The 12,673-nt window shown below is 39.0% G+C and overlaps 1 protein-coding gene across 2 annotated transcripts in view; it reads right to left on the bottom strand.

The window, feature by feature from the left end:
- Positions 1-49: 49 nt before the first annotated feature.
- trim9 (tripartite motif containing 9) overlaps positions 50-12,673 on the bottom strand; it is a 40,534-nt gene continuing 27,910 nt past the window's right edge. The window contains exons 7-11 of one of the 2 annotated variants that reach the window (XM_035674550.1): positions 11,113-11,251; positions 8,252-8,290; positions 6,292-6,595; positions 5,316-5,478; positions 50-4,014 (exon numbers count right to left, since the gene is read on the bottom strand). In XM_035674550.1, coding sequence (XP_035530443.1) covers positions 3,937-4,014; positions 5,316-5,478; positions 6,292-6,595; positions 8,252-8,290; positions 11,113-11,251 — 723 coding nt within the window. In that variant the 3' untranslated portion in view covers positions 50-3,936. The remainder of the gene's footprint in view (positions 4,015-5,315; positions 5,479-6,291; positions 6,596-8,251; positions 8,291-11,112; positions 11,252-12,673) is intronic. The other variant, XM_035674551.1, reaches the window with a different exon arrangement.

Below are 12,673 nucleotides of genomic sequence, written 5' to 3' on the forward strand. Positions count from 1 at the left end.
CAGACAGACAGACAGACAGATATCCCAGACAGCATGAGACCTTGTTGACACCTATTTATTGAATATTCACACATACAAAAAACACAGAGGCTCATTACACTTCAGATCATCATAATAATAGCAGTAATATGGTAATGATAGACATATAATCATAACAATCATAATAATCATACTGTGTTAAAATCATAGTAAGAACAATGTTCATTTTATATTCATAAAATTCTCCATAGACATATTTCAGGATCACTGTAAATAATAATATCGAGTGATGACATTCCACCTCGGATCAAACAAATCACTTTGGAGTTAAAATGAGGTTATAATGCAGGTAAGACACACTCTCACACACATACTAACAGTCACACACACATACTGTATGTATGTACATTTGGAGATATAACACCCAGTGTCGCCCAGCGACTGAGCTAAGTTTTTAATAATTCATAAAACTTTGACGAGGCTGTACGATATCTAAATAATCCCCGGGGGCTTGTTTAATATCATTAAAGTGTTTTTGGCTGGTTTAGAAATAATAAATGTTACAATCACACACTTTTTATTGTCAGCACCCTTGTGTGTCCAGTATAGAAACACGTTTGTTATTTTTCAATCAAATAAGTTCATAAAACAACACATTCACACAGAAAATGTTCCATGAGAAGATCATTTGTGTTGAAAAGTAACAGACATGTGTGTCATCTCCTACTGGACAACCCTCTGATGAACTGTTTTGCCATTTTGTTTATTTGTCCTGGAATCTGAGGTTGTGTAATGCTGTGATAATGGCTGCACTTGTGTCTGTATGAGTCAAAGGAAGCTCTCGCCACTCAGTGACCCACTGCTGAATGGGCTTTCTTTGTACTCTAGTTTTATAATTACGGCTCGGACAAAAGGCTTACCTTGAAAAACCGTCAATTAAATGTTGCATGAATCAAAGCTTGAACCCAGCCTCGCAGCAAAGGCCGTGCAATGCTGCAGTAATTTGGTTTATCATCGTCAGCACACATGCACATATCATACTGAGAATTATATAGTTTAATGTGTGCAGCCATTTTAGCATCCATGTGAGCATCCATCAGTCCCAGATCATTTACAATCAATATTACCCCAGGGGAAAAGAAAAGAGGAAAAACATGATTTAGAAAGTTAAGAAAGACAGCTTGCCATACCTGACTGTAATATTCCCTTCAATACTGTGGTTATTATATCCATAACAAACATGATTATTGTTGAGTTTGCCCTTTTGCCGATAGAAAAAATATGTAGCAGCAGGTGAAGTCAGGCATCACAGATGTTACAGTTGACTCTGCTGAAGCAATTAATCTAGTTTGTAGCAAAGTTTCATAAATCTTTTGGGTACTGAAGAGGGGAAAAAGGCACACCCATGAAGCTCAAACACAGGATAGCACCTTATGTGAATGCTAGACATGTACTGTATGTCTCAGGCCGACGATGCACAGGGAATATTTATGGGCAACTTGAAGGGCAAAAGTTCCCTCAAACTAACATTTTTACTTCAGTTACTGCTGCCAGGAAGCATTTTTTAGGCAGAGCAATGTTTAGCAGTTGGTCCAGACTGAAATATCTGAATTTGACACTTAATGGTCCCAAAAATAAGAGTAATAAGAGGATTACAGGATCTTCTGACTTTTTATTAGCGACATGTCTAATTAGATGGATTGCCATGAAATCTGGTACAGAAGAGGACTTTTCCTGGGCCCCCTGATTTTAAAGCCCCAACAGAAGGTCAAAGTCGTCCCTCATACTGTGAAATGTCTCAATATCTACCTGCTGGAGGGGCACAACATTTTGTGCAAACATTCATGGTCAGAAGATGAATCCTAAAGACTTTTCAGTGGAATATGTTAATAACTAGTGGATGGACTGCCATGATATTTGGTTCAGACATTCATGTCCCCATCAGGATGAACTGTAATAACTTTGGTGATTACTTTTTTATTTTTTATTTAGCTCCATTGTCAGGTCAATATTTCAATTTGTCCCTGCAAAACCAATGACATTAACATCGGTCTCAGCTGTAAGTTGTGTTTAGTGTTAACAAACAATTAACATTATAGATCAAAAAACTGCTGTACCTAAGCCGAGCATCACAGAGCTGCTAGCATGGCTAAGTCTTCTGTCTCACATTGTTGCCCTTTGAGGAAGCTGTTGCCCAAATTCACCGCCACAAAAACCATCCTAGTGCATCAGCACCCTTCCTGTTACTTTAGTAGGACATAAACTGGTTCTCATGATGACTGTAAATCCTCTTCAGTTCAAGAACAAACTCCAAACTACATTTTTAAAGCGACAAAAAGATTCAGTTTCTTCCCTTCTGTAATAACTATACATCAAATAAAGGAACAATGATGAGTTCTCATTGAAAAACTCCAAACATCAATAACTTATTTAGCTATACACCTCTTTGCAATAGATCATTTCAATAACAATATTACAAAACTACCAGGATTCAGTCACCTACAGTAAAAAAAGCCAGAATGAAGCGAGCTGCTGTAGCACCTTATTCAAGCAGCTTCACAGTCATCATCTTTAACCCATTTTCAACACTCAATGCGCAGAATCGCCTGCTTTTATGATACATTAAACCAAAATCCACCCCTCCTGTTTTGAGAGCTGCACCGCAGAGAAAGGCTGCATGAAGGCCTCGCTTCCAGTAGCATTTTACACGCCGATGCTGTATTATTTTTTTTCTTACAGACGATACAGAAGGTTCACATGAGCTAAGCCACTAAGAAAAGCGTCTCATGTACACGGACGAGGATACAACAGTGAAGCGGCTGAGAGTTGGACTATTGCTCTCGTCCAGGGATCTTTGCAGCTGCTGACCAGTCTCAACCAAACCACCCCCACTCTCACACACATTCACACAAATACACAAAAGGACCATCTCTCATGCTCCCCCTGGTGTTTTAAATGTGTAAGGATGTTTATGAATAATAGCAGGAAAATAAATATATAGAATATTTGTTGTAAATAGTTTTTTGTTTTTAAGAAAGCAAGATAAGAATGAAGAATACTGAACCGTACGTTGATGGTATGACGGGGGCTACATTTTTTAACTCATCTACAAAAACAACCACCTTCCTTTAAAGCAACAGTTCAGTTTTGTTGGAAATATGCTTATTTGCCTTTGTCCCGAGCGTTAGATAAGAGGTCTTCTTTATGCTAAATATGAAGCTACAGCAGCCAGCAGGCGGTTAGCTTAGCTTAGCTAAATGACTGGAAAAGGCTAGCCTGGCTGTGTACTGTAATTCTGAATGTAGATATTATAAACAATAAAATATCAGGGGGTAAACACCATGCACCCTCATCACGAACTAAAGTATCACTAACTTAACATTCTACATACAGACTTTTTTTGTGCTTGTAAAATCACATGTCGTTCTTAATTTTATGCTTTTGTAGAGATGTTGGTAGACATATTTTGGAACTTCCAGTCATTATGCTAAGCTAGGCTAACCAACCACTAGCTTCATATTTAGCATACAAACATGAGAGTGGTTTCAATCCTTTCTCTGCAGGAAAGCAAATGAGTGTTTTTTTCCAGTCAAAACTGTTAAACTATTCCTTTAAGTTCACGTTGTAGTCACTGCACATAATTCCAAGTCCACCATTATTTGTCAATTTTCCCTCCTTCAGCTATCTGTATCACGTCAAAATACAAGGTACAGATTGCAAAGCACTGTACATTTTGACATTGTCCTGCAGATGGTCCATGTGGCCAAGGTTTAGGCATGATAAAAGCATGGTTCAGCGCTGGATGGGGCCTCTTATGGAGAGTCATGGGGTCAGTCGGTCAGGGGGACAAGAGGAGGTGGGGAGGGTGAGGGTGGGATCATAGTTATTGACCGGCAGGATGAACCCTGGGAAATCCTGGACAGGTTTTCTGCAACCGGTGTCGGTGGTGGTGAGTCTTTAGCACACAGAGCCAGTGGGATCTGCCTCCCCAGGAGTGTAGAAATCAGGGATGGGAAGTCCAGTGTGAAGTGTAACCTGAAGAAAAACACATTTACATACAAATATGTGGGTTAATAAATGATGGCAAACATGTTTGGTTTATTTTTCTGCCTGCAGGTGGAGCTGTTGAACTATATCCTCAGTGAGTGTTTTGTCTTAGAGGCACTTTCATCTCCCAGAGACAGCATTAAAAATGACAAAACTGGCTGAGAGCAATAAGAAATTCAAAGCTACTAACTGTTGTTCAGTCTTTGAAGCTTTCTCTTTCAACGTTTGATCCTTTGAGCCCATATTTGTAAAACTTGGAAAAGCAGTTTTAATTAATAATGACTGTACTTGTGATTCTTTATTGATCAAGTGAAAACCTCTATTTATGCCCCCAACAATGCTCAGGAAGGGTAAATCTTTTGTTTTGGGGGCTGTTTTAAAAGCTTTATCGGTTTCTGTAAATTAAATGTGACTCTGGAAAGTAATTCAAATGTTACTATGTATGATCATGATAGATGTAAGCTAAATAATACAGTAAAAATGCACTAAAGTGAATGGTATATATTTAGCAAGAAAAATTGTTATTTTAAAGTAATGATGATTAATGAGGTTCAGTTTACATATCACAAGAGTGCTATGCAGCTTGGGCATAGAGACTTTATGAGCCTGCATGACAAACCCGGGTGTGTTGTTTGAGAGATGTGGGCAAATATAGCATCTATCAAAAGATTATGTTGCATTATAGTAAATGTAGCATATTGTGTTTTTGCTTCACCCATACTAGGAACCGAAAGTCAGGATATCTCGTCTCACTGAACATTCTGGGAAGGCACTACTGAATCAGTACCTCTTTAAATATAAAACTGACATGCTATTGCTTGGAGTTTGTAGCATTTGTACAACGTGTAGAATAGATTTTGTGGGCCAGAAATGTGTCTAAGCACCAGAATATCATATTTTATTTCAATTTTAACCTCTTAAAAAGCATGTGGCCCATCAGTTGGTCAGTTAATACAACCTCATACTGTGCAGCCAACACACTGTTCAAACTCTCACAACTTTATTTGAAACCCTAGTGGATAAAAGCCTTAAAGGGTAACTTCAGTATTTTTCAACATGTTTTCCCATGTTTTTGTGTCTAAGTGACTAATGGGAACAACAATTTTTAAAATTGGTCCAGTACTGAGTGAGAGGGCTGCAGCCGGTAGCTACAAAACTGGCTACTTTTTTGATACTACATGTTTAAAAGTACCAAAGCTAGAAAAAAGAACAGATCTACAATCAGAAATTAAACTGGTTTAAATTAAATGTGTAGCTCGAGTTCATATATATACAATTTAATTCTGTACCTGGACATTTCGGTTGATGCTGATAGCGGGGTAATAGACGCCCTCCAAGCCTTCAAAAGCCACCGGACCCTGCTGCTCATCATTGATGAGGAAGATAATGATCCCGCGAGAGAAGTCCAGCAGCACTCCTATTGTAGATCCTTTACCGATGCCACCATCCGTCCTGCACGGCCACACACAGAGAAATGAACTGAGGAGATATTCATGTTAAATAGGTGCTTCTGTCAGTAACATCCTGCAGAATATTTGTTCTTTCATCCTGTAGCTGTACTGTGTTAGTAATAGTAAAAAGTAACCAAAGCATATTTACTGTTCTTGGGTACAATTGTCAGGTACTTGACTCAAATTTTCTGCTACTTTATACTTCTTCTGTTCTACATTTCAGTGGTAAATATTGTGCTTTTTACTCCACTGAATGTAATTGACAACTTTTTTACACTGTTAAAGATTAAACCACTGGTCCCCAACCTTTCTGGCTTGTGACACCTTACAACAAAGCTGTGTTGAGGCCCTTTGTCATGTTTCAAATGTCTATAAGTTGTTAGCAGTTACAGTGACATTAACCCTGCAAACTTCTTACATGGTTTCATTTAAAGAACCTTTTTGATGCCCAAAGAAGTAAAAATATCTAATATTTCACATAAACGCAAAGATTAGAGAAAAGTGGAAAAAATGAAAACAAATTTAGGGAGTTGTTGAGAAGTTTTTTTCTTCTTTCCTACCAAATGTATTTCTTATTATGAGCTCTCAGATTTATAGTGTGACCAAAACCAGATTGATTGGGAACCAGTAGATAAAACTACCAAACTGCACAACCATCTACAACAATAAAGTAAGACATTTAACGCAGGACTTTTTTTTGTGTTTTTAAATCGTTGTATTCCTGCTTTTACTTTAAGTATCTGAGTAGCTAAAAATGATGAAAGCCTCTAAAAGCTTTAAATGTCTACTCATGGACATCACTTTGTCTCCTTACCTGTTGGTGTGTGAGTTATTGTGCATGAACCAGGAGCGGTTGTTGTCCACGTACATGGCCCAGGCCTTGTCATCCTTCCCCAGCATCACATCCTTCAGGACGTCACCCCGGGCGACCCCAAAGGCCGGGTCCGGGTGGTTGTCATAGCGATCTATGGTCATTTCCCAGTAATGAACGCCGCGGGAGAAGGCAGAGTTGCCCATGACCACCCTGTCGTCGTAGCTGTTGCACGTCACCGTGAGGTTGTCGTTGGAGAGGATGATGTCCGGGTGAGCGGAGGCTGGGTCGAAGGTGAACCAAGCAACTGTGCACATACACGGGAATAGTTGTACACAGTGTTTAGCATCAACAACATCACCGACCAGATAATGATGATGACTTCACAAAGGTGACATGAATCTGGAGGCTGGAGGTTAGATGAGGTGAAGTTACACTGTAAAAATAACTTAATGAGAGGAATAATACTTATATGAAAGAAGATGAGAGGAAGATTCACTAGATTCACTATCACTATTGATATATATATTTATTACTATGATCACAGTTCATAATTCTAAGCATCATATCTTAACTTATTACATTACGCTTATAATGTTAATAATCTTAATAATATCACACCTCTGTCAGACAGTCTGCAAATCATAATAGGCGTTTGTTTTCACCTGCTTGGAACTCCAGATGCGTGGAGTTTATGACATCTAGATAATTTTTTATGACTTAATAAAAAATATTAATATAAATAATAAAAAAAAATATAATTCGTTTTTCTCTTATTATAAAGGATCAGATCGCCCAAGATACAAACAGAAATACTGTGCATCATCGTACAAAAAAAACCCAAGTCCAAGCTTTAAAGCTGTTCCTGGGGCTTTAGCTTGATACTCTCATGAGTCTTTAGATGCAGTTATTCCATGAGATATTCTCCCATGAAAACTGAGGCAAACCCTGCATCGCTGATAAGACCGTGAGATGCAACTGAAAACTCCAAAAAAGGCTAGTAAGTTGACCTTGACTGAGGATTTTATGTTGTTACACAAAAAACACATTTCCCATTGAATCCTCGTGGTTTTATTTGCTGAAGTTTTGGGGTCTCTGTTTCCGAGACTTCAGCAGTTTTCTTAATACAATGGGGATGAGTGGAATTCTATTTGTGTTGCTCCAAGTATCAAAAAATTCAACAGCAGTTTGTCTTTTTGGAGACAATGGCCTGGCTACTGAGGGGAATCCACTGACTTTGCTGTCAACAACTTTCCTTTGAACTACTTTCTAATAAACCTTAAAATGGGGGAAAACTGTCCACACCAAGGTGAGTGAATAATTGACTTACATTCACCCATTCACAGACGCACGACTCCAAATTTGGATTTTGTTTTGTGCCGAATTAATGTGTAAATATTATATAATATTATATAATTCTCAGTCATTGTATTGGGTTGGGGGTGTAGATTTGAAACCTCAGCAAATTAAACCACAACCGTCTGCATAAATTAAAATCACTAAGGGTTGAATACTATGTAGTTTTTTGGGTGAACTGAGCCTTTAACCCTCTGTGAGCTCTAGCAAACACACTGCAAGCAAGCTAAATCAAATGCTATTAATTTTGCAAACTGTTTGACTCGGGGTTGAAAGTATATTAATATAGCTCTATGCTCTATGCAGAGAAATGTGGTAGTTTAACAGTCGGACGTTTGCGCTTTATATGGGCTCCACCAGACTTGCTTGTCCATTGCTTTCATTGGTGTCACTATGTGCCGTAGAGTTTCATTACATAGCTTTATTTCCCAAAGGAAATAAAACAAAGACATTTATTAGAAGCCTGTATTGAACGTTTAATATGTGCAGCCCACAGAGCAGCAAACTACCCTCCTGCTGGTTTGAGGGTGAAGACCGCACTGATGAAACAGGAAATGGCCAGGAGGGGATTAAAGTGGAAACAGTCAGCAATGAGAGCCGTCCATACCTGTGCCTATAGACTGAATATCGCATGGAGGGAGTCCAGCTGAAATGTGAAATGAAAGGGAGTGGGGTAGAGGAAGAAGGGAGAAAGAAAAGAGGGGAGGAGGAGGAAAGCGTAGCGAAGCAGTGAAGCAGACAGTGTAGAGGGGTCGGGAGGGGTGGAGGAGAGGGTAAAAAAAAAAAGCAGGTTTGATCAGGGAAGCTGGTTCAACTCAGTGGGCAAAACACCAGAGAGGAGATCCCAAAAAACAAAACACAAAGAGCTCCTAGAAACAGATCTGAGAGGAGACTTGAAAAGAACAAGCATGAAAAGAAAGAGAAAGACTGCTCTGATGGAGAAATTCACACTTTTCCTCCTTTCCATGGGGAACATAAAGGCAAAAGAAAATATCAAAGCACAGTCCGGTCAGGGTGAAGGATGTCAGATCTCTGGAAAAACAGTGAAAACGTCTGAGTGGTTAGATCACTTTGTGCAGCCCCCAACAGCTGCTGAGTGTTCTCTCGCAGGTAGGGAGGCTGTATGGGCCTTTCAGGTCCACTGATGGATGACAAGCTTCCACATCTATGCAGAGCAGCATTTAACTAAATGGGAAAGCAAGCGTGTGGGTGGATTATACCTGAACCAGCTGCTACTGGATGTACCTGGTTTAAAAGCTCAAACACACCCTCAAACAGAATTCACATCCTGTTGCTGCTTCTGGGTTAAAACCTTTGCAACTGATATTTTGGAGGCTTTTACTGTTATTATTTTTGTCTTACATGAAAGATAAAAGAGGATGAGGAAGCTTTGATGGGCCTCAGGTCCCCTTTAAAACCCATAATTAAAAACTCAAAATGCATGGTTTTCAATCTGAAATAAGAAAAACTGCCAAAGCACCAAATAAGTTTTCTTTTCCCAAAAATGTCTAAGAAGTTGTCTTTCAAAAGATGCAAGGCTTAGTCTGGCAGCAGCAATTTATTATTCTTAAGATCTTTGTGAATTCAGTCAAGATTTATTTGCTGTTAATGAACAGCAAATCCCCAAGAAGAAACCAAGGAAACTGAGCCGAGACTCAAGTCTGTGATCTCGTGAAGTGACAATAACTCTAAAACTATACCATTACTCTTATTAGACCTATGATAAAATAGCTGCTTGTTAAAGCACGACATCATGCCCTATCAGATTGTGTTTGGGTGTTACAGTTCATCAGATCATGCAAAAAATGTGTCAAATGTATTTGGGCATGATAACACCAAACAGTAAACGCTACAATAAATTACAACACCTGGGTAATGAAAATCAATGCGTAAATCCACCTGAAAAACACAAGGATACAGAAACAAACATGTGGCAGGTATCTGGAGCAGTAAAACATGTATATTTAGTCTTTCTTCTTAAGAACAACCTCAGAGAAGAAAAATCAATGCATATTTTGAAATAGCATCTATCTTTGGCTTTTTCTTGATCATATAACTTTATATTTTGTGTTTTGTACACTTGTTGTTTCCACCTCTACTATTTTGTATTTATATTGTCTCTTATTTTTCCTCTTTGTCATGGCTGCAAACAGTTCTTAATATCAGTAGCATTATAGTTTCTGTTGTCACAAAGCTCTTCCCACTTTTCAAAAGTCAGCTGATCTTCACCAACCCCTTATTCACCCGATCAGCTCTCCCAGTATTGTACAGTACTGTATATACCGGCCAATTTACCTCAGTTCCCTGCCAAACTGGCTGTTGTGCATTCTGCATTAGCATCTGATCTCTCTGTTTTGCTGTTTGTTGTCTGTTATGGACACGTTTGCGTGCCTGCCAGCACTGCAGACTACAGCTTGACTGATTCTGGATTTTTAAGGCCAATACTGATATCACTTTTTGGGGAAAAAGATCTGATATATTAGCTGATAGTTTTTTTTTTAACATAAACAACTATTCTTGGTACAGATTTTCCCTTGGATGTGTTATTTTAAAAGTCCAGTGTGTAAGCTTGGAGGATCTATTGGCAGAAATTGAGTTATAGTCATAGGTATGTTTTCATTAATGTATAATCACCTGAAAGTTAAAATCATTGGGTTTTCATTACCTTTCAATAAGCCCTTCTTATCTACAGACGGAGCGGGTCCTCTTTCACAGAGGCCACTAAGTTGAACCACCATGTTTCTACAGTAGCCCAGAAGGGACAAACCAAACCCTGTTTGAAGATAGGGCCTTTTGTTGTTGACGCGGCCACCGTAGTTTCTGCAACACATGTGGAAGGCTGAGCTGTATTCAAATGGTTGCAATCTGTAGCTTTACCACAAGATGCTGCTGAATCCTACACACTGGTCCTTTAAAGAACTGTAACAAAGACACATACTGTAGGTGACATTTTATAGTGTAAAAATTATCAGCTGTCTCGCTGGCAAAACTATATAATGGTAAATTGCCTAAAACCTAGGTTGCCATTATTATACAGCAATTATTTCGTACATATTGGCCGACATTTACACTAATAAAAATATATTTGCAATAAGCTGATATCGGCAGATATATCGGCCTTGGAAATCTATTGGTCTATTGTCTCTATTTCAGACTGCTTCTGCTTGGAAAAGTGCAGTAGACTGTAGAAAAAGTTTGTAGCTCAATTACAAATATATGAACGCAGCTGAGTTCAGTACTGTCAGTGGAGAAGCCCTGATGAGTCTATTGGCAACACAGACGTGAGTCTTGGCTCTTTGTAGATTCTAACTCTGTGGAAACTGACAACTGTATTCCAAATACTGACTGGACCGCTCAAGATCAGAGGAATAAATGAATGAATTCTGTTTTGAGAGTGTATTTTTCCTTATTTAAATATATAGATACAGTCATTAAAGTAGTAGTAGGGGGAGATGATGCTTAACTTACTCTCAGAGGTCTGCATGATCAGTGTCTTGCTGTACTGGCCCACTCCACTGGCATTAAAGGCCTTCACTCTGGACCTGTATGTGCTGTTGAAGTGGAGCCCGTCCACTGTGCAGATGGTCTCCGTCCCCACGTACACTTCCTGCAAAGACACACAGTGCTTCCTGTTAAGCTGGCAGATACATCAAGTGCGTAACTATCAGAGTCCTGCTTTTAAAACCCATCCGGCTTCGGCTTCTGAAGGAGTGTCCCGTTTGGATTAGGCGGTGAGTATAATAAGTGAGAGTGTGAGTTTGTACAACTGAGCGTGGGAGAGGCAGCCCACACCGGAGTATAAATAGACATGGGGACACAACTCGCCAAGCTCAGCGAGGCGCTGCGTTGGCGAGCCTCAATGAGTCAGAGAGTAGAAGAGAAAGAGAAAACTTCCTTTGGAAAATAGTTGTTTGGCAAGTACACAGGTATGACATAAAATGATTTGAGTTCAAGTTAAAGATTGTACAGACTAAAAAAACACTTAAAATAATAATAATTTAAAAAAAATCATGTAAAGTTCCAAAATGTGCTCGGGGCTGCTAAATGTCTCCAAGCTGTAACACAATTTGGCATCGAATGCCTACCAATTAGCAGTTAGCGGATGCAGTTGGTGAATCTGTTGGCAGGTTGGATGTAAATGATCACCCTCTTATGGAACAGTTGTAATTAAGACTGAAGGATGAAGGCTCATACAAAACAGACAATTACAGAACACAGAATGAACTGAAAGGAACGACCAGCTGGATTTAGAGGAGAGGAGAGTAAACTGACTTAAGGTCAGTGGCTGCTTTTTCTAAATTAAAACACAGGATGCCTCTACAAACAGCTGTTGTTTGACCATTCACATAACGCAGGGAGTGTTTGAATCCATAAGAGTGTTAGCAACTGTTGTCCCATTTCAGCCTTCCTCACAAAGCACTAAAGTTGACAGGGTCATCTATTTACAGCTCTAAAAAGTCAGTAAGATGACTATGGCCCAATATTTACATTGTGTCATGTTTTAGTGTCTTTGAGTGAAAGGCTCTGGTTACTGCTGTTGGGTATGTGTGCAAGTTGAGCATTAAAACCAAATGAAACCACTTTAATTATGCTGCACCAGCTGTTAGAGGAATCTGATGGACACGTTGTGCTTTTTAGGAGCTATGAAAAGATGGTAACAGTTTGGGAGAAAGCTGAGATTGAAATATGGGGGCTGATTTGGGATTTAGGTGTGTTTTGTGGCTCTATTAATTAACGCAGAGTGTTTTTGCTTAGTTTTCACTCTTTATTTAGAGACTTTTTGTAATTGTCGCTAAATATTAACTAAGCATTCGTAATTTTTTTATCCAGGACCAAACACACTCAATTATTTGGTATGAGAGTGGTACTACCCTAGGACACTTATGAAAAAAATATGTAAGCAGTTTAATACTGCTTGAGCTTTTTGCCTGTATGTCAAGAGGTTCTTTTTCATGATCGTCATCGATCATTACTGTTAATGTAGTTGTTGCTTCTGTTGTTGCTGTACATCTGTTTGTCTCTCTGTCTC

This window comes from Morone saxatilis, unplaced genomic scaffold (assembly GCF_004916995.1).
Source record: "Morone saxatilis isolate NCDOM2014 unplaced genomic scaffold, NCSU_SB_2.0 Contig3, whole genome shotgun sequence".
NCBI classification, from domain to species: Eukaryota; Metazoa; Chordata; class Actinopteri; family Moronidae; genus Morone; species Morone saxatilis.